This window comes from Protopterus annectens, chromosome 8.part0, assembly GCF_019279795.1.
Source record: "Protopterus annectens isolate FY-2018-M chromosome 8.part0, PAN1.0, whole genome shotgun sequence".
NCBI lineage: Eukaryota > Metazoa > Chordata > Ceratodontiformes > Protopteridae > Protopterus > Protopterus annectens.
In genome coordinates this window covers 1,393,417,829-1,393,440,720 of record NC_056741.1, presented here as the reverse complement: position 1 = coordinate 1,393,440,720, position 22,892 = coordinate 1,393,417,829, and the positions used below count along the sequence as shown (strand labels likewise).

General features: G+C 42.2%; 1 protein-coding gene across 2 annotated transcripts in view; it reads right to left on the bottom strand.

Annotated features, from left to right (window-relative positions):
* The window catches only part of REXO2 (RNA exonuclease 2), a 313,083-nt gene that overhangs the window by 277,034 nt on the left and 13,157 nt on the right, over positions 1 to 22,892 (bottom strand). For both annotated transcript variants that reach the window (XM_044080977.1, XM_044080976.1), the window contains exon 2: positions 14,200 to 14,283. In XM_044080977.1, coding sequence (XP_043936912.1) covers positions 14,200 to 14,283 — 84 coding nt within the window. The remainder of the gene's footprint in view (positions 1 to 14,199; positions 14,284 to 22,892) is intronic.

Here is a 22,892-nt window from a genome sequence, read left to right as displayed (position 1 = left end):
GAGGCACCGAAGAGGGAGGGGCGGACGGAGCCGACTGTGGAGTTGAACCAGGTTCCAACACACTCCGCATGACCTCGAACGCACCCCTGTCAGGCAGAGCCAGAGGTCCCCGCTCCGAAAAGCTAAAAACCTCCCTCGGCACTGACAGTGATGGCTCCAAGGCCGATGTCGGAGCCGAACTCACCAGCGCCGAAGCCCCGAGAGGGAGAGCGGGGTCGGACAAGGGTCCGATGCCACTCACCCCCTCGGAGCCGACGAGGGAAGTCCGGCGCCGAGATTCTTCTAAGGAAGAAATCGGAGCCGACGATGGAGCTGAAGACATTTGTATCGGCTCCGACGCTACCACAGTCTCGGTTCCGAAACGCCCCGGCTCCGAGCTCAACGGAGTCGGAGGAGGAACATAATGAGGGACAGGGTCAGGCATCGACTGATGGGTCGGGCTCTGAAGCATTTGGGCCAGTGCCTCGGACTTGAGAAGTCGACTCACTACCCTCTGAAGGTCATGGTCCGAAAGCCTCGATGACCTAGACAAGTGAGATCTATGGCTCCGTTCAGACAGCAGGGGAGATGCTGGAGCCGAATGAACGGAGCCAAGGGACGGTGACCTGGACCTCTTTCTAGATGTCAGTTCCGAAGGTCTGGTCGGAACCGACACAGGAATTTCCAATACCTCGGCTCCAGCCGGAGCCGAGGAACCCACAGAAACTGCAGTCTGAGACTCATCGGCTCCAGCCGGAGCCGATGTAGACGGAGGTTTCGAAGCCTTAGGCCTCGGCTCAGAAGCTGGAGCCGAGGACCTAGAAGCCTTGGAGGGCTTTCCCGAAGGAACTGTAAGGGAACCCTCAGGCTTAAGTAAACCTCTCAAAATAAGTTTTTTTTTCTTTCCTGCAGGACCCTGGGGCTGAAGCCGTGGCATACAGCGCAGGAGTCCTGCAGGTGTAAAGGTCCCAGGCAGTAGACACAAGAAGTGTGACCGTCTGTCAGAGACATTTTCTGACAGCACGAGTCACACTTCTTGAAGCCTGAGACCTTTGAGTCTTTAGACATTATAGAAGGAAGTGTAACCACACACACACAGTCAAACACACTGATTACACCCTATACAAGTTTAAACTCAAAAAATAAAACACACCATCAAAGTTTTAAATTCTTTGAGAAAACACACACACACCACTAGGGGATGGAAAAGGCCCAAAGGCCCGAGGGAAGAACTTAAGAGTTCTTGTGGAAAAGGGAGATAATAGAAGAGAAAAGGGGACAAAATCCACTAAACTAAGGGAAACAACTGTTAAAAATTAAACTAAAGGGGTTTAAGTAGACTAAATTTTACTCTACAATAACTCACCAAGAAGCCGGTAGAAACCAAACACCTCAATCGCTGTAGCGGCAAACGAGATCTGAGGTAACTCACGCCTAGCATTGTGGGATATAAGGGGAGCCTCGAGCCGGTGGAACCAACTCTCGAGCTTTTAGAGTGGCCGAGTCGGAGCCGAGGTCGGCTCCGAACCCATCCAGCAAGAATGAAGGCGAGATAGACAACTTAACATCATATATTCTCAATTCTAGGTTCAAGTCTTGTTGGAACCTATATAAGAGGTTCCTGGATGACATAGTTATCTTTTGGACAGGTGGGGAAGAAAAATTAAAGGAATTTTTTTACATACATTAAAGAGACTTCTGATTTCTTGAGATTCACTTACAATGTTTCAGAAAATAAGCTACAATTTTTGGATATAGAAATTTATAAAAGTAATAATGTCTTTGAATCTAAAGTATATAGGAAATCGACATACTGTAATTCTTATTTGCACTATAATAGTGCACACCCTACACATTGCAAAAAGAATATTGTAAAAGGGCAATTTGTGAGGGGATCAAGAATGACAAGCAAGTCCGAGGATTTTAAATTGGAATGTGATTTATTGGAGAGAATGTTTTTAGATAGAGGATATAGTAAGGAATTTGTTAGTAATATTAGGCTAGAGGTAGAAAGGAAAAGAATAGATACATTTTATCCAATATTAGGAGAAAAAGTAAAAGATGAACAACAACAAAAAATAAAAGAGAAAGTATTTATTAATAATGGAGAATATCAACATGCTTTTACCTTAGAATTTAATGCTTTAAATAATAATATTAGGACCGTCTTTTTTAATGAATGGGAAAGGTTTATGGCACTTACTGACCTGGGGGGACTTCCTAAAGGTACACCTAAAGTAGTATACAGAAATCCTTGTAATATAAAAGATTACTTGGAACAAAAAACGTTTGGCCAAAATAAAATTAAGGGAGTCAAAAAGTTAGGTACATATTCTTGTGGAAAATGTAATCAATGCAGTTATATGGTCAATAGGGAGAAAATCTATATAGAAAGTAGAAAGAAATGGATTGGTAGTAAAGGGGTGTATAATTGTGAGACAAAGGGTTTAGTATACCTTCCAACCTGTGAAAAGTGTGGATCTTTCTATATAGGTAAAACCGAGAGAACTTTAAAAAGAAGAGAGTGTATGAACATACCTATGATATAATAAAGGAAAAAGAAACAAATGCATTATATAAACATTCAAAGGTATGTAAAGAAAGCAAATTTCTTTTTTTAGTAATTGAACATATAAAGGACGGGATTAGAGGAGGTCCATGGGAAGACACTATCGGGTAGAGAGAGTTGTGGTGGCAAGTGACACTAGAAGCAAGTAAACATCCAGGTCTAAATGAACATGCGTCTATTTTACCCCTTTTAAAATTAAAGGCAGCTAAACTATGAATGTTAGTTTAGTTGTAATACAATTTTGTACCAACAGATGGAGCTATTGTGCTATAAAATGTATTTTCCTTAATAATGAATAATTACATTATAAATATAAGATTTTAGAAATATAATTAAGTATTTATGTATGGATTTATTATTCAATAGTATTTTTAATTATTTATAAGAACATGAAGATGTATAAATTATTTTATTTAATTTATTATAAATATGGAAAGAAGAACTTATGAATATTTATGAGCCCAGAATGTGAATTGATTTGTGCATTCAAACTTAATTGAAGCTTTTCTATTGGATTATTAGTTTTGTTAGAGGTATATAAATATGTGTGTTAAATTAGTACTAGCATCTGATGAAGTCCAGTGAATGTGACGAAAATGTGATTTATTGTGGAAGAGCGTTAATGTGGAAGTGTTTTGTGCGTGTTTGGTGACTTAAAAGTTTATTTTAACTTTTGGAGATCTTCCTTCCTGTGACTGCACTCCTTTCAGGAAAGCTAGAAGGGTTTTGTCAGAGAAAATCTCTGAAACCCTAATTCTGTGGACCTCCTCTGCCATGAGGGTGGCATCTTCCATTAAAGTTCCCCCCCACTGCCGCTAGTGGAACACCCACCACATGTCCAGGGCAAACCCTTGGGATTTTCTGAACCACATTTTGCCACTGCTTTGCCGATTCCTCAAAAAGGGTCTCTGTGGAGTGGAAAAATGTAAGTCCATGGCACACAGGGTTTTACCATCCTTCTCACACTAGTCAATGCGTCTCCGACTGCGAGGCCAAACAAGCACTGACGAATGAAGACTAGAAGGGCTCCGCAAAGTCATGTAGGTGCATCCAGGCGTGCCTCCTTATGGAAATGCCTGAAACCATTGCTCTAGTAGTTCACTCGGCTGCATGTGAAATGAGCTTTATGGAAGAATTAGAGAGAGAGAGGTTAGGGTGACCAACTGGGAGGTAACAGATTCACTAACCTCTTCAGAAACAGCTCCTGAGAGGGTATCAAAGTTCTTTGATCAGGTCCATCTGCAATCTAGTAAAGTGTGCCAGATAATTCAAGGACCGTGCAGCAAAGGTCAATGACACAAACTCGCTTCCTAAACCTATCCATCATCTGAGACTCCTTGTTGGGAGAATGGCTAGAGGAACTCTCCTCTGCTAGTTCCTTTTTTGCGGCTGCTGCTACCACCATGGCATGCACAGGCAATCCCTTCATCCAAAAAGGTTCATCCTCAGGGGCCATGACAATTTTGTCTGGTCTCTTGGGGATCGGCTCAATGGTATCAGGCGCATTCCACACCTGCCAAGAGATCAATTCAATGAGCTCATCTGTGGGTGGAGACACCCAGGAGGTAGATGGGCGGGTACCAAAAGCCTGCAGGTACAAGGATTCTTCAGTTGAAGGGTTAATGGACTTCCAATCACTTCTCTGCTTAAGAATTTCTAAGATGTCTCCAAAGGAGACATCATCAGGGTATGATCTGGGGGACCCTTCGCCTTCCTCGAAATCCATGTCTTCCATGATGACAGTCTTCCGGGGAGTCCAAGTGCTTTCCCTTGCACAGCTTCTTTCTAAGAACCTCCTCAGTGGGGAAATCTGGGGAGGTTTCGGAAGAAGGGGTACCCTGCTGGGTAACCTGAGGCTTAGGCACCCACTGTCTCTGCAAAATGAATGGCTGAGGCTCGGAGTAAGAAAGTGACAGAGATAGCGGTTCCGGGGGGGGGGGGGGCAACTTGCTGACTGATGAAGTCATGGCCCTCTCCATAGCTTCTAAGACAGAACTATGGATAGATGCGAGAGACCCCGGAACTGAAGGGTTAGACCTTGGAACAGTAGTCCCCTCCTGGACTGATGAAAACTACCCAAAGGCCGAAGCCAGGGATGAGCTTATCCTTGCCGAAGCACCAAGGTGCAGGGAAGGTGCTGAAAAAAATTTAGCCAATCCTAACCCCTTGGAGTCGACAGGCCCAGAAAGCTCTCCAACTCTGACTGAGCCAAAGAACTCAGTGCAATAGTCGGTACCAAAGACAAAAGTATCTTCAGAACAGACATAGTTTGTAACAGACAGCGTGGAACTGATGACACTAAAACCACAGGGGACGTTGGAGCAGGAAGAAAAGGAAGGGAAGCTGACGGAAGTGGTCCCTGACCCACGGAGGTAGGAACCAAGGGTGTCCCTGTCACACCTTCAGCCCCTAGAATCTTCCTCACCAATCTCTCCATGTCCTCCTCGGTAAAGCTTCTTGAAGGACGTGCAGACACAATAGATGGTGACCTAGGCCTTTCTAAAAAGGGAGATGGCAACCTATCAGAAAAAGGGTAAATGGAAGGGAAATAATGAGTCCTTGGAACAGATTAAAACTCTTTACCAAGCGGTGATGGCTCCAAGGAAGTCTGGACCGAAAAACATTGGGTCTTGGCTCATCAGAGCCAATGTCATCAGTTCCAAATAATCTGTCGGGACAGAGGTTTTGGTCAATTTAGTTATCATATCTGAAGAAGTGGCCTGAACTGAAAGTTTCTGATATCTTGGAGCTCTGGACCAAAGGAAAGGTTGGTGCCAAAGAACTCTTCTTTTAGAACTTCTTGGATGCTCTCCAGTAGGAAGAAGAAGAAGCTGGACCTGATGGACTGACTTATTTTTAGACTTTGATTTCACCACTGGTAATGCTCCAGTTATGGCCTTCCCAAACATTAGGGAAGAAGGCTTTTGATAATCAACTTATTTTTTCTTTTAACCAAGACTCTGTGTCTGAAAGAGTGACAAACTATGCAATCCTCCTGCAAATGAAGGAGGCCCAAAGAATACACACTGAGCGAGTGAGAATCTGAGTATGGGATTTTATGCCCTCACAGAGCTTAAAACCAGAAGGCTTTTCCTTATCCGCCATTCTTCAAGCAAGCAGTTTCACACACACAGACTATGGAAAAGGGAAGGTAACAGAGAGACTGTCTCAGAAAGGAGATTAGAGAATAGTAAAAAAAGAAACCCCTTTTTTGTTTTGCTAAACCACAAGGAGAAAGTTTAGAAAATGGAGGGACTATCAACGATGATAGTAAAGAACTATACCAGTAGATAAAGACAGGAGAGAGAGAGTAGCGATAGTATCTACAGTACTTTATTAAGAAGGAAAAAGGTACGTACAGACAAGATAGGCAAAAGATATTAGGAAACAATAAAGATCTATCACTTGTCTGGCTCAAGTGACTGATAACCACATCTGAATCGCAACCAAAAGAGGTCAGAAAAAAACTGAGAAGGGAGATTACATATGTAATTCACAAAGAAACAATGGGATGACGCATGTATGGCTCCCAAATATGCAAGAAAATCTACAAGATTTATTATTTTTGCCCACAAGTGTTTGCATAAAAACTTTTATACCTAAAGAAGACGCCCAAGAATTTTTCTTCAGGTAGATAGCAAATGTTAGCTGTGTAATGGGGAAGAAAGAGATACCTAGAAGCATATGTTCTTGTATAATGAGTTGTAGAGGGCAAACAAATGAGTGTGACTAAGGAAATTATTTTTTTTAGCTGGGATACAAGATCTGAATTGGCTAGACAAAGTAAGACCTTGTTATGTTTAATTCTGGTGGTTGCCAAAAAAGCAATTGCCAAAAAATGGAAATGAAAATTTAAGCTATACTTGAAGTGAATATTTTAACAGAGATAAAAGAACAGGAAGTGGGAGCTTTAGAAAATGACAGAAGTAAATTATGTAGAAAAAAATGGAAATTATGGGAACAATACCTGCAGGAAAATGTTTTGGAGGAGGAATGAAGTTTACAAGAAGGCAGAAATTGAATAATTTAAGTAACGTTACTTTGATTATATGCTATGTAACATTAAGTAACATTACTATATGCTATGTAACAATATAATATTTGTAAATGTGACCTTGTTAATATGGTTTGCTTACTTTTATATAAATGAAAGTCTGTCTATGTCACAAGTGATAATTCAATAAAGGCGTTTTAAAACAAGACAAGGAAACAGAACTAAGGAGGGGACAAAGCATGCAGGGTATTGATGGACAATGAATATCTGCAGGATACTGGGAAAACATGTTATGTATTCCAAAAGATATAGTTCTGAGCATTACATCTGATAAGCAGACCCAATCTCAAATATGGGATATTTACTCAGATGTTATAAAGTAAGAGAGAGGGTTTATGATCAGCAAAAGGAAGTGGACTTAGATTTTTTCAGCTTGCGATTCAGTACACAACACAATTAGCATCTACAATATACCTAAAAGAACTTGGCAATGTTATCATCCTTGAGTATTAACTTGGTGCAAAGGGAATTAATAACAGCAGCAGTTGTAACATACCTCAAAATAGGAATCTAGAAACTTAGCATCTTAAAAGCTCAGCAACCATTCAAAATGGAAGCAATTAAGAGGGAATCAGCGAGAAGGTTGCTTACCCGGGTCTATATTAGATCAGCGATCACTTAAAAAGTGAACGCTGATTGATCGACCCTATGTAAACGAAAGCTTATAATCTCAAACTGTCAGATCAGCGATTTTTTTCCCAGGGGAAAAAAAAAAAAAAAAAAAAAAAAAAATTGTTGATCCAAAACACATACACACAACACAAGCACACCAAACAAACAGAAATCCACACACATACACCTAAAATCTGACACCTAACCCTACACTACAACTATGCACACACCACTAACTATCCACTTATCTTAACCCTAAGGTCCGTCACTATCGCACACTCACCTCACCCGCTCCCTAACCCTAACTCACCTAAACCCGCCCTAACCCTCATGCCCACACAATCGCACACATACCCAACCAGAGCCCTAACCCTAACTCACCTAACCCACCCTAACACCCACATCCACACAATCACACACTTACCCGAATCTGACCTGTAACTTTCCGCCACAGCACTGAAAATACCGAAGCAACAGAAATGGACAACCAAATTCTTTCCCTAGGAAAAATTTGAGTTTCTGTTGCTTTGATATTTTTAACTTTCGCTAAAATAAGGTCGATCAATCAGCGTTCGCTTGTTTAAGCGTTCGCTGATTATGTTAAAGACATCAGTCATCAATCTAGCCCAATATTCTAACCAACAGACCGTGACCATGGATAGCTGAGTGAACCTGACACAAATGGATTTTAGCAAAGGGTCTAATACAGCACATTAAAGGAGATATGCAAAAAAAAAAAAAAAAGGTTAAAGAATATAATAAAAAGAAAAGTTAGTCAAACAACTATCAAACTTGCAGCAGAATGTACTGTACAATACAAAAAGGCATATAATCAGAAAAAAGTCTGCATGAATCTGGTATCAAAGGGTCAACAATGAGTCATTATTTGTGCCCAGCATCACTATGGAGGTGAACAATAAGACGGTCTTAAAAAGAACACCAGAAAGATGGAGGAAAACGTTTTTTAGATTATGACAAATGGAAGACAGAAAATTATGGTGCATTTCAAGTGTTTTTCTAACCTTGCACCTGCATCAAACCTCTTCAAGGCGGTCTTAAGACCATTCACTCCCTTGTGGAGACAAGCCAGAGAAGAAACCGGATAGCACAGAACAGGAGGAATTTAGTTCCAGAAAGGGCAGGATGGGGGGGGGGGGGACTAACTGAAATTATCACAGCAAGGGTCAAAAACTCAACAAAATGCGAAAAAGCAATGACTAGGGCACTAAACTACTGCTACAGGATTGGACTCACATACCGTACTGACCCTGCCTTTCATGACAGCATAAGAGGAGCAGTCTGTCCACTGCTGGGAAGCACACTGAGCACTCTTCCTCCTCCTCACTTGATCCTCAAGCAACCATGATGCTGTTTGAAGTTTAGGTGGAGATATAGTTGGATGGTCCACTGCTGCACCAATCGCATTTAGCATTCTGTGAGCAGCTTTTAATCAAAAATCACTATATGTGCCTTGAGTTAAAATATTTTCATCAAGAGCTCAAAATCAGACACTACAGAACTTCAACCACGTGGCTAGCACAGCAATGTTCAACATCAGCAGCACTTCCCCACAATAATTACTTTTTTGTGGAACTAGTTAATTTTTGCTGTCTAGAAAAACAGTCGAAACACATACGAATGCTATTGCAACTGAATATACTGAAAGCACTTCTGGAACATTTGAGATGTTGTGAATGCTTAAATCTGGCAAGTGCGACCGTACATTTTTCCCCAGCACCCACCATGATACTGCAGGGCATTACAGCACTGAAAGTAAAAAAAATGTAAAAACTGAAGGGAATCAATTACTGTGTCTAGAGATGTCCTTCTAACCTAGTATTAATAAAGAAATGTGGAAGACATCGTGTGGATGACTACTATGCAAACAGCCACCACACAACACAGTACAATGATCAGCAGAAAATATATCCAAATAGGTTCATAGGTAGGTACTAGGCTTTCGGCCCTAGGGCCTATGCAAGCCTAACCAACAAGGTTCCCTGGCTTATGCCATCCATGGATCCTATTTACCTGCACCCCTGTCTAGCAGGGCCACCAAATTGATTCCCAGGGTGAATTTCCTATTACCCATCTACTCATCAAGACTTTTCTTGAAGAGTGCTAGTGACTAATTCTGCTTGACAAAGATAGGTAGCTTGTTCCAGAGTATGGGAAGTCTCTGGGACAGGAATCTATTCCTCCAGCATGTTCTGTTAACTGTGGTGACAAGGTTTTGTGGCTCTGTGGGATTGGGATTTCTTTAGGTGAACCATGTCCAGCAGCTCAGGGTTTGATATAGCTTTGTATGTTAGGCAGAGATCACCACGGAGTAGGCGATATGCTACAGAGTAAAGCCAGAGTTTTTTGAGGCGGTCAGCATAGGGTAACAGAGTCCCATAATCCTCTTTCTGAGGCATTTTTGTGGCCTTATCAGCTGCTGCAGATGCCTTGTAAGGTACATTTGAAATGGGGTGTTGTACTCTATAATGGGTCTGATGAGAGCCGAGTAGAGGGGGACAATGACTTCTTTTTTCCTGGATGAGAACCCTTTCATGATGAGGTGTGCTACATAGAAGGATTTTCTGACTACTGTGGTGATGTGATTATAAAGGGAGAGCCTACTGTCCATTAGAGTCTCGAGGGTCTCTCATCATGCTTTCGACATTAAGTGGGCTGCCGCCTATGTGGTAGTCCATGGGTACAGGGTTTTTACCAAAGAGGATGACAATGCATTTTTTGGCATTGAGCTTGAGGCCATGGCTCTGGCACCAGGCATCAGTCTCAGTAAGGCCCTTTTGCAGGATGTCCACATCATTTGCGGACTCAACTATGGCACCCAATTTGAAGTCATCTGTGAACTTTGTCAGCCAGAGGCCTTCTGTGTTGGCCTGTACTTCAGAGAAGTAGATCCCAAACAGGAGGGGGCCCAAAACGGAACCATGTGGTACTCCACTTGTCAAAGGTTTGGAGTCAGATTTGAAGTCCGCAATTTTTACAGTGTGGGTTCTGTCTGTGAGCCAGTTGGCGACCCATCTTGTGACGTCTGGATTTATACCCAGTTTGGTGAGTTTATCTAGGATACCAGAATGGGGGATGGTGTCAAATGTCTTGGCCAAGTCAAGATAGGCTGTGTGGACTGCCTTACCCTTGTCCATGGCTTTGGCGACTGCTTCAAAGAAGTCGATCAGTTTCAGGAGACAAGATCTGCCCTTCACAAATCCGAACTGGGTGGGGTCCAAAGTTTGGAGGTTACCAATATCCTTGTTTATGAGTTCCATGATAATACACTCCATGGCCGTGCAGACCAGGCTCGTCAGGCTAATAGGGCGATATTTCCCGGGGTCCGTTGTTGCTGTGCGCCAATCAGCGGGTACAAAGCCTGTCGAGAGGCTACGATTGAATATGGTGGCTTAGGTGGGGAGCTAGTTCTGAAATTCATGTAGAAATGCAGCCAGGGATATTGTCCGGTCCCATGGATGCTGTGTTCTTGGCTTTCGATAGCGCAGTTTCCACCTGTTCAGTTGTGACTGCAGGGACATTGCATTCTTCCAGTATGGATATGGGCCCTTTAGGAGGTGGGGGGGGGTAAAGTTGGCACTGAACCTATCAGTCAGGATGTTGGTGATATCAGCTGGTTCCGTTAATTTTGTGCCATTGTGCTGTAACTCATGGCAGATCTGGGTGTTGCCATTGAGGTTCTTGACATAGCTGTAGAATGTTTTGTGGTTGTCCTTAAAGTCAGTGGCAATCTTATTTTTATAGTTCGCTTTGGAGGATTTTATGAGAGATGTCAGCTTCTTGCTGAGGCTAACTAGGGAGCTCTTCCACTTGTGGGATTTTATTCTCTTTTGCAGCAGTTTCTTCCTTCTGCTGTAGAGTTTAATAGCAGGGGACCACCAGATTGGTTTCCTTATTTTAGAAGACTGCATCTTGGTTAGGGATAGCACGATCCATGCACCCATGCAGGTGCTTATAGAGTGCGTTTGTATAAGATTCGGAAGTGGCAACGGTATTGTCCATCTGCATGGGTATTGTGAAATTGACCACTTCTGTCTTAAGAAGCACAAAGTTTTTTTTACTGTGGTTTCCTTAGTGGGGGCAGTATGTGGATATCTAGGGTGATTAGTTTATGGTCGGATCTGACCAACGAGGAGTTGACTTCAGGTGTGGCGCACCTGTCACTCATGTTGGTAATTACTAGGTCTAGGATATTACTGCCCCTGGTAGGGGTGTGGACAAGCTGATCCAGGGCATTGGAGTTTATGAATTCTAGGAAGCGCTGAGGAAAGGAGCTGGTACAAGAGTAGCTTTCCCAGTTAATGGTGGGGTAGTTGAAATCTCCCATTAGGGTGTTATGTTGGATCCTGATATTCTCTATTATAGCAAGAAAAGAGGAGTGGGGATCCTGGGGCATGATGGGGGAATCTGTAGCAAGCTACAATATGGATTACAGTTTTGCCCAGAGTTAGGTGCACATGGATAATTTCAGATGAATTATGTTGGGCGACTAGCCCTTGGTGTTACGGTCCTAGTTAGATGGCTGAAGTATGGTACGAGTTATATCCTGGAAATGCAGGGGTGCTCTCTGGAACCTTGAACCAGGTTTCAGTCATTGCACAGATATCAATATTCTCCATTTTAAGGAGTGGCTTGAGTGAGTGCATTTTGAGGTTTAGACTTCTAGCATTAGAGTAGCATTACCCTCAGTTTTTGCTTGCCTGTATCAGTTACAATAGTGGTTTTGTTTTTAGAGCTTTGCCTAAAAAAGGCACTATAGGGGAGGAAAGAGCCTTAGCCAGTATCCGGAATCCCAGGGGCAAAAGGTGCAGGCCATATCTGGCAAAGCAGCATGGCTTGTCAACCATGTCATCCCAGGCAGACAAACACTGGATCCCCTTTGAATGACACCAGAAGTTTAGCCAATTGTTGAAGTCAATCATTTTGTCCTTGCATTGCGGTATCATTCTGGGCAAAGGTAGGATGCTACTCAGGGCTAGGGTCATACCTGCCAGGATTACAAGATCAGAGAGCTGCTCCATATCTCTTTTCATGTAATCCAGGGAGGTACGTCTCAGGTCTTTCACACCAACATGGACGATGACAGAGTCATATTTGTACTTGTTGTGGAGTGACCCGAGTGTGTGGGTTATGTGGCGGATCCTGGCACCTGTAAAGCAGCTAACAGTGACCTTCTCCTTGTCTATTCTGGTGAGTGGAACATGAGTGTGCCTGACTATAGAGTCACCTATGACCAATTTGTTAGGTACGTAGTTTTGCCTTATGGGCAGTGGTTGAGTGGCACACCGAGTCTGTGTGTTATGTGTCTTTTGGGCTGTGGTGAGGGCTGGAGGTTGCTTGCGTTTCTGCTTTGGAGGTCTCTGTTTGGGTAGATTCTTATTGACAGCCTCCAAGAATGATTTTATATATCTATGTGTGGGTCTTGGTGGTGTAGATGTACTGGGACTATGTGGTGTGGAGTGGGTGTTTGCCTTCTCCTCCTGACGGACAAGTTCAGTCTTGGGTTGAGAGAGCTTTGCCTCTGGTTTGGCTAGATAAATGCATCTCTCATAGGCTGTAGTGTTGGGTGATAGGAGGAGAGGGTTGTTGTCGTACATGAGGCAACTGCTACATTGCCCCAAGACGCCCAGGTTCATCAGGTAGACAACAGAGAACACCGGGAGCTGTCCCTTGGACATACTTGGGAATCACTTTTTCCTCTAGACAGTGAGGGGAGTTAGTACTTGGGCTTGTTTCCTCAAGGTAACTTTGAGGAAGATAAGTAACAAAAGAACTGCCAGCCACTAGGTAATGAGAAAGGTTTACTGCTTCAGAGATTTGTGGCTTATTTAGTGCTATCAGCTGTACTAAACCAGTGCCAAGCACAAAAAAAAAAAAAAACGAACAGATTCAAGTGCTACAAATAAGAAACTGGCTAGTTCTAAGGGAAAAACTGAAGAGCAGACTTTAAGGCACCGGGAATAGTTTAACCTTAGCTAAGCAGCGCTGCTTGATGCGCAAACATGGGTTTTTAGCTCTGAAACTTGAAACGGATAGGAATTAGCCCAAAATGGCCAATAAGGTAAATTTCACAGCTGGAGACCACTCCTCTTGCGGCAGATTGGTAAGCACTAGAACAGCCTCTCTCAATGATAAGCAGAAAGACCTCCCACTGGCACAAGTCTGGACCACTCAGAAACACAAACTAAAATCCTGAAACCAGCAGATCTGGGATCAGGACTATTCTAGTACAGGAAAGAGCGGGAAATGAGCAGTACAGATAGTATTTTTTTGTTTTTATTTAAGCAAAAAAAAAAAAAAGCACTTAAAACAGTATAAATGCACAGAAAAGGCTTTCGCACTTGACTGCGACACCTACAGTTATAAATTCAGTTCAATTTTAAGTTTTAAACACGTAAAACAAGTGCACACAGTAAAAACGGATTAACAGTACAATGCAGCAGAAATACAGCAAACAACAGTAAAAAAAAGGCTTTTTAAACTGTGATTAGCTTAAAACAGTTAATAGAAAGCCAAAAAGGTACTTAGAACAGCAAAAAGTCTCTCCTCCTCATTTCTGGTGCTGTAGTAGTCTGCAGGATGCCCAAAAAGGATCCACTGAGCTAAAACAAGCGCAAACAGGTTTTTAATTCAAACTTGAAAGGGATAGGAATTAGCCCAAAATGGCCAATAAGGTCAATTTCAGAGCTAGAGACCACTCATCTTGCGGCAAATAGGGTGCTCTAGTGCTTACCACTCTCACTGACAAGCAGAAAGACATCCCACTGGCACAACAAGGTCTGGACCACTCAGAAATGCAAACTAAAGTCCTGAAACCAGCAGATCTGGGATCCGGACTATTCTAGTATAGGAAAGGGCAGGAAACGAGCAGTACAGATTGCATTTTTTTTAATTTAAAGCAGAAAAACACATTTAAAACAGTATAAATGCACATAAAAGGCTGTCACGCTTATTAAAAACAGCTTACCTCTGCCAAAATGTTTAATTCAGAATCAGTTATAATACAAGCCATTTCAATGATTGCATCTTTTTCTATATCCAAGCCAGTCATCTGCAAAGAATAACAACATAGTAACAGACTTTAAAACAGCAGTACAACTTGTGTGAATATTCAAGGACCAACTCACTGAAAACAATGTTCTACTACTCTGGTAACTGGAACACTAAATAAATTCAGTTAAAATGCTAATGCACTGACAGACCATTTTAATTTAAAGCTGTGCCCTCAATACATTCAGGTTGGTCTGGCAATGCAGAGGACAGAGTATGAGCTACTTCCTGTAATCCTGTGTTTCATTCCCTCAGCCTCTGTTGTTTTACTGTGCGATTCTGAGAAAGTTGTTTAACCGTGAATCATCATTCCTTGGCAGAGTCTGACATGGGTCTGTGTGTTACACTATTCTACCACAGTAAACTAACAAATATATAAAGTTCACCAAATTCTCCTGCACAATATACAAGTCTAAGTAATGGTAAATGTGACATTTCACTACTTTTGTCACTGAAGTTCAGGAACAGAAGTGATAGAATATTGAGGTGTTAACTTCTGAGAAAAGTAAAGTGGCAGTTATTTATGAAACAAAACATTTGGAGACAGTGTGTAGAGTTTTGCTACTAGTGGTAATTGTTTCAGGGCCTGATTATCACTGTTACCAGCTCTTCTCATCAACATCTCATACCATGCCCTGGCAAAAATCAATTCCTGTTGCTCACAATCTGGTGACTTTAAATACAAGCAAGGGTGTTGTTATTAACAGTCAGAATGCTTTTATCCACTGGCACCTGCTCCTTCAAAAATCAGATGAAGGCATTTACACTACATAACAGCAAGACAACCCCAACAGGAAGGAATTGTTTCTTATAGTTAAACAATACAGCCTGACATATCCTTGTGTTCTTCTAAACGATGTTGAAGCTTCATTATGCCAACAGGTTGCCTTCACAAGACAAAGTCCTCATACAAGAGCTACCAGCATTAGTGACTTATTAGATTGTAAACTGATTTGCGGATTAGCCAAACAAGAACTTCTATTCACATCATCATGGATTTTGGCTAAATACTAAATAAGCAGCTAATAACAGAAGAAAAACAGGCTGGAAAGAAGCACTCAGGTTCACAGTTTCTTCAAGGTTTAATGGCACCAAATGATAGATGAGTAAAACACCAAAACGCTGATAACACTCTAAATACGTTTGCGTTCACAAGAACTTCATCAGAATAATAAATTACATAACAAAGGCCCATTAAATAGTTCCCCCAATCAAAAAATGACCAATAAAAAAAACAGAATACAATTTAAAAAGACATTTAAAAGTCTGAGTGCTGCCACCTGGTGTCGGAACATACGAATTACATCCTAAAAACAGCAGTAAAAATATACATGTGAAAACTGTACATACAATCACATATATAATATCAATAATATAAAATTGATAAAATTAATAAAAATACATTTATACTAGTGAAAAAATGTGCATTTGTAGAAAAAATGTAAGTAAATGTATTTGTTTCAAAAGTTTATTTTATATATATTTTTATTAATTTTACCAGATTTATCAATTTTAATAGAAAAATTCAGCAAAATCACATTGACATGGCATACATCATCTGACTGTTCTATTTAAAAAAAAAAAAAAAAAAAAAAAAGTGACAAGGTTTCCATGTTGCCTCAAACAAAATGCCAAAAAACAGTACAGGAAAGGTCACCCAATTCAGAAATTAAAGAAAAACTGCACACATTTTCCATTTTTTTTCTTTTTGCTTTCTATAGCTTATATATTTAATTTCATTACCCTCCCTTAGGCCTGGTGCCTCATCTCTTGTTGGATTACTTGCCAGCCACCAAAGGCATACCCCCATACACATGTAAAACTACATGTCACAACTAAACAAATATAGCAATGTCTCATCTACATTGTGACCTTAACCAAGTAATTTAACCAGACAATGCATTGGGACAAGTGGGAATCTGGGTTAGGTTCCTTAATGGGCTCCTGGACTGCATGTCATGTAACTATCTATGAATGCTGCTTGCTGCATTCTCACTCACATCCGTAATACAGCACTAATCAACAAATTAAAAATGCAACTGCAGGAAGTGTTGCCACAGAACACCTAATAATGTTGAGAATACAAAAGGTATGCAAGCAAGCATGAAAGGATAACCATTGCAGCTACAAACTCTGAAGAAGCTCACAGAGATTTGTGAAACCATTTTATAACCAAGTGCAAACTGATGTTATGCAGACCCAGATCCACTTTATAAAGGGTGGATTCATTTTTACTGAGGTATGTGCACTGATTAGTACATCACATTAACAACCTTTTTAAAATGACTTACTTAATTTGCCAGGTATTTTAATGTTCACAGGTGAGGCAGCTTATGTAGTACTAGAACACAACTACACTCATTCTTCCACAGGTACAGAAGTGCACCCAGTAGCTTTAACATTCTGCATGTCAAATGATAAGATGGCTTTCTAGCCTCTTGGATATTTTTCAGTTACGACAATGGATCTTAACTCAATGACCCATTATACTCGCTATTCTGCACAACAGTCTTAGGAGGGTCTGAAAACAAGTCAGGACTGCAAAGTGACACTCTCCTTATAAGGAAACTCAACCCAGTCATTTCTAGTATAGTAGACTGTAGTATTAAAATGGCCCTCAAGGGCAGCTAGCATAGTACTTGCCTATGAACCTAAAAGCGGGATCATGATGCACAAACAAATAGCCTTATACTTTATTAAGGAATGACATGCTGAATCACTGCATCTACACCATAAGCGCCTAATCAAAGGGTATCCCACCTTATTGCAAGTTGCCACTTCTTAACATTTTATAAAATCACTACAGTCATGCCAACTCTCTACTTGGGTAGCCATGAACTTTCCATAATTAACCAAGCCAAGAAATTCCTGTAACTTTCAGGTATTGATCTGGATGAAAGCACACTGTCTTCTCTCTGGAAGAGCATATATTCCTTTCTATTCAGAATGTATCCAATATACACAAGTTGTGACTTACTACATTTTTTTTTGGGGGGGGGTGCCCCTGCTGACTATCAGACATTCTCTAAACCAGTTATGCAATTTGTTCCTTACTGAGCAGGAACTGTCTTAAGAAAGGCTGTGATGTGAGGTACTGCCAGCTGTGTGAAGGGGAGCGGGGCAGTGCATGTGTAACATATGCCAGCATAACTAGCTGGAATTTTATAAAGAATTATGTGTCATTTGAATGTCAAACAGATTTGTACAGATGACTGTGTTAAAATGTATCGATAGTGGGTCCTGCTAGACAGAAAAGAAATACACATCTATGTTAGATTGTGCTGTTGTAACTACTGAAATGTATATATTTTAACAGAGGATACTGGAAGGGAAGGGGTTAAGCTCAGCCCAATTAACCTTATGAAAAATAGTTGAAATTAAATATCTTGGTTTAGACCATAAAGATTTTATCTCACAAGTCTGAATGCAGCCAGAAATGCAATGTCTATGAAAAGCCTTTCTGCAGGAAGGGTAGAGGCGCTGAAATTGTTTTACAATTGCCAGATGATGTAACAAACCTTTAGCTAAAATGATATGTGTGTATTGTGACACATCTGTGCCAAACCTTGGCTCAGCATCTAGTGAGGGGGTAGTGTGGGAACCACAGACTCAGGAGACCAAATGTGATATCATCCTGTAGCCAGCAGTGAAATTGTATTTGGATACTACTGAGAGATGTTAATAGTGGCACTCAGCACTTTATTATTAAACCTGACAAGAGACACTCATCTAACTTCATCTTGCCTTGCTCTACCAAGTAAGTAAGGAACAGTAATTCTTCAGTCAGTTAGGAAAATATGGTGAGAAAAGTTAAATGTTTTTCTGTATCTGCCCGAGTCTATCGGTGTTTTTTTATATATACATTTCCTGTGATTGAAACTCTGGTGTTAATGTAAACAGATGCTCAGTATTTTCATGTTTTTAAATACTTATTAAATACTTCTAAACCTTTCATTGTGGCTGGTCTTTGTAATCTTTGAAAGTACTTGCATTTATTTACTGGCACTGTGGTTGCATGCTCCTGAATGTCTTGCTGCTTGGTTGAACATTACCATTTGCATAAATATTCATTTTACTAAGGATAAATGGGTACCCTGGTAAGAGCCTTAAAACAGATGGCTTGTGGCAGTGAACCTATCTTACAGTCTGGGTTGAGGTGGCAAAGCAAGTAAGCTATGCCAGTCTTTCCCAGGTGTGCATGTGTGTGTGAAAATCAAATCTCAAAGACTGTGTGTGTCAGCTACTTTGAACAGGGGCACAGAGCACCTATTTCACAGACAGGGTGGTGAAGGACTTGACTTAAACACCCACCTAAGGGCTGAACTCTGTAGCTGTGTCAGTGGGGAGTCTTACTTGGGGCCTGGAGAAGTAGCCCAGCCCCAAGACTGGATTGTGTTTGCCCTGTGTTCTCTTAAGAGAAAGTGTACTTGGTGCAGACAGCTGCATCTGAAAATACTGTGTGCGCACCTATTTTTTTTCTCAGTGAACATTCTCAACTAGTGCCAGTGGTGAGGATTAAGGCTCCTTGTTAACTTGCCCAGAAGAAAGACGTCACATATTGGTGAGCAGCAGTATGGATATTAAATGAACTTCTGTAGCCCGTAAGCAGCTGTCACTAAAGGTGTATGTGCTCTCAGCAGCCACAAGGTAAACATACAGAGTTTAATTTTTCACAACAGTTTTATTTATTTATTTACTTATTCATTTTATATAGTTTAGTTTAGTCAGGGGAAACAGATGAAATTGTCAGCAGAAGATTATGGTAAGCCGACAGTGAACCAGTTGGCTAAGGTGTGCAAATCCAAAGGACTGGTGGATGCCAACCTGACTAGAGGAAATGGTTTGAGCCTTAATCACAGCTGCAGCACACACCAGCAACCAGGAAGACAACCAGTCTGGTGATAGTATGTACAGCCCTCAGAAACACAACATTTCACCTTTTCCTCAGAGGACTTAAAAATCTGTCTGGAATTAGAGACTTCAACAGGAGGCAAAACATATGTAATCAGAACAGGCAGACAGACTGGAGGCCGAAGAAAATCAGGGACCGCGGCATCTGCAGGACGACGAAAATGAGAAGCAGTGTCAGCATGACAGGGACATGCTAACTCTTTGACGGGAACATGGTGATAATGGGGAAGGGAGTAACTGAACCAAAGAAACAATAAAGGTCAGTAAATTTCTCTCCAGTATAAAGAAGGTGAGAATTGACAGTTTTATTCATATATTTGAAAGAATATGTAAACTGTATAATGTTGACCAAGGGCTCTGGGTATTGGTTCCTAACCCCCTTACTTCATGGTAAAGCCATAACTGCTGCTTCTAAATTGCCTGATACTGATTATATAAATGATGACAAGGTTAAACAATGTTTATTGGATGTTTTAAGTTAACACCTAAAGCTTACAAAAAAAAAAGTTTTGTGAGCATAGAAGTAAGACAGATGAAAGTGTATGTTGATTATATTGCCGAGCTAAGCACTTATTTTCATAGGTGGGCAAGTGGGTGTCAGGTCACCACTTTTGAAAGGCTGGCAGACCTTTTGGTGAGAGAACAACCTTAGCACTTTGCCTGATGACATGAGAATCTGGTTGGCAGACCGGGAGTGTAACTCGGCAAATGAGGTAGGGAGACAAGGGGATCTCTACTTAGCAAGCAGAGCACCAATGCACAAGAAGGGGATACCCAGTGCTGCACATGGATAGATGGAAACCCATGGTAGATGGCCTAAACCACCCCAACAGAGTCCACCAATAACAGGGGAAGCCACTAGTTCAGGTACACAACCATGATTAAGGTTTAGATGTTTTAAATGTAACCAGAGGGGCCATGTAGCATACAAATGTCCACTGAAGCAAGGGGGAACAAAAGGAGGTGGAGCCAGCAAGTGGAAATAACTGTATGCCAGCAGTAAGTTGTCTGGAGACAACAGGGTTACCAAACTATCACCGGAGTCTGTATCCTATCTTGGTGGATGAAAAACAGGCCACTGCAGAGAGAGACATGGCCTCTAACATAACCATTGTGAAGCTTGCAGTGGTTAAAGAGAAGCAGTACTTGCTTGGGCAGTCCACTCCAGTCAGAGCTTTAGGAGAGACCCCATTTGAAATACCTTTGGCCAGGGTTTACCTTGACTAGGAGGGTGGAAAAGGAAGCAAGCAAGTAGGTGGGTTTGAGGATAACCCTGCAGATGTCTTGATAGGGAATTATTTTTATAATGCAGTACTTTGTGTGCATGCAGTTACATGCAGTCAGGCTTGGAGACAAGCATGTGGGTCTGGTAGCCTGGGGAGACCCAGACAGACCCCACACCTGAAGCCGGTGCTGGTGATGTGGCTATTTCAGGGATGGAGTAACCCGGTAGCAATGAGCCTGAAGGGGAGCCATAGCTGCTGATAGGTACTGATGCTCCCTTGGACAAAGTGACTGGAAGGACAGAAGTGAGTGGTAGCACTCATGCTGAAAGTGAGGCACCACTGTCAGAAGATACCAGACTTTCTGTGGAAGGGGAGCTGGGAAGAGTCAAAAGGTAGAGACAGGCTCAGCTCCCAGGTCCTACACTATGAGGCTTGAGGGAAGTAGATGATTCTCAAGGAAAATGGGAGTCTGCATACTGGAACAAAGGGTTACTGTATAAAGAGTGGACACCTAAGGGAGGGCTAGAGGGTGAGGTAAATACAGCAGTTGGTAGTGCCTACAGACTACCATCTGGCACTTCTAGCCATAGTCCTTGACATTCCTTTTGCAGGTTATATGGGCATAAAGAGCACCAAGAGACTTAATATGCAAAACTTGTACTGGCCTGGGATTGTAAGGGATGCAACAGGGTAATGGAGAACCTGTGATCAATGTCAAGAAGTAGGGAAGGCAAGAGACATGGTCAAAACTCCTTTAATGCCTTTGTCTGTGATTGAAGAGCCATTTCAGGGGATAGCTATGGATATTGTGGGGCCTCAGAGTACCCCAAGGTCCAGAGGGGAAAAAATATATACCAGCGGTAGTATATTATGCTACTAGATACCCTGAGACAGTGGCTCTGTCCTCCATCAAGGCAGAGAAGGTGGCAAATGCTTTGTTAGATATTTTCAGCAGAGTAAGTTTTCCCAAGAGATACTTCCTGACAGAGGTGCCAATTTCATGTCAGACCTGTCGGCTTGCTGTGGGAGCATTGTGGGGTGAAGCACCGAAAGACTACCCCCTACCACCCCCAGACTAATGGTCTTGTAGAGAGAGGTTAAACTCTACACTGAAGGCCATGATAAGGGCATCTGCAGACCAGTTCGAGAGAGAGAGTGGGACAAATATTTGTCCCATCTGCTGTTTACATACAGAGAGGTACCCCAGCAATCCACAGGTTTTTCACCCTTTGTGTTGCTGTATGGAAATAGGGTGAGGGGGCCCTTGGATTTGATTTGTGATGAGTGTAAATCCCACAAGGAGTCTGTTGTGACATATATCCTAAACCTCAGGACAGGGCTTAGGAAGCTCATGGGCTAGGCCCAAGAGAACTTAACAGGAACCCAACAGCAGAAAAAGATCTGGTATGACAGGAATGCTCGAGCCAGAGAGTATGCTGTGAGACAGCAGGTTATGGTGCTCATTCCTGTCAGACACAGTAAGACGCAGGCAGCTTGGGAATGACCCTTCAAAGTGGAAAGGAAGGTTAGTGGTGTTAACTACATGGTAAACCTGCTAAACAGGAGCCAGGGGCACAAACTGTACCATGTTAACATGATGAAGCCTAACCATGATAGGAAGGCCCTTGTGCAGAGTATTTGTAGTGGGTGGCAGGAGGAGTCTGAGAGGGATCTGGTGACTGATCTCCTCAGTGAGGCTCAGACTGACACCTCAATGGAAGGGGTAGCAATGTCCCAGCTGCTATCCCCTACCCAGGTTCGAGAAATCCTAGCAGTGTTACAGGAGTTTGGGGACATTTTCACTGAGAAACCTGGGTGCACCCATCTGGTGCAGCACCAAAGACATATCAAGCAGACCCCTTACAGATCGCCTGAGTAAGTCCGACAGACTTTGAGGAAAGAGATATAGGAAATGTTGGAACTGGGAGCAATCCAGGAGTCCAGCAATACTTGGGCTTCCCCAGAGGTGCTGGTTCCAAAGAAGGATGGCAGCATCAGGTTCTGTGTGGACTACAAAAAACTGAACAGTCACACAGAGTCAGATGTCTACCCCATGCATAGAACAGATGAAGCCTTAGAGCAGTTGGGAGGGGCTAAGTATGTCACCACTACTGATATGACCAAGGGCAGCTGGCAGGTGCCCTCGACTCCCACTGCTAGAGAGGGGTCAGGCTTTGTAACTCCTTTCGGATTATACGAGTTCACAAAGATGCCCTTTAGGATTTCAAATGCCCCAGCGACTTTCCACAGGCTGGTAGAGCGTATCCTAGCTGGAGCAAGAGATTATGCCCTTGCTTACCTAGACAATATTGCCATCATCTACAGCTATTCCTGGTAGGAGCACCTTAAGCATGTCAGGGAGGTCCTGGGCAGACTGCAAAGGGCAGGGCTGACCATTAAGCCCAATAAGTGTCAGTCGGGTATGGCAGAGGTCTCCTCCCTGGGACACAGAGTAGGGAGTGGTAAGATCAGG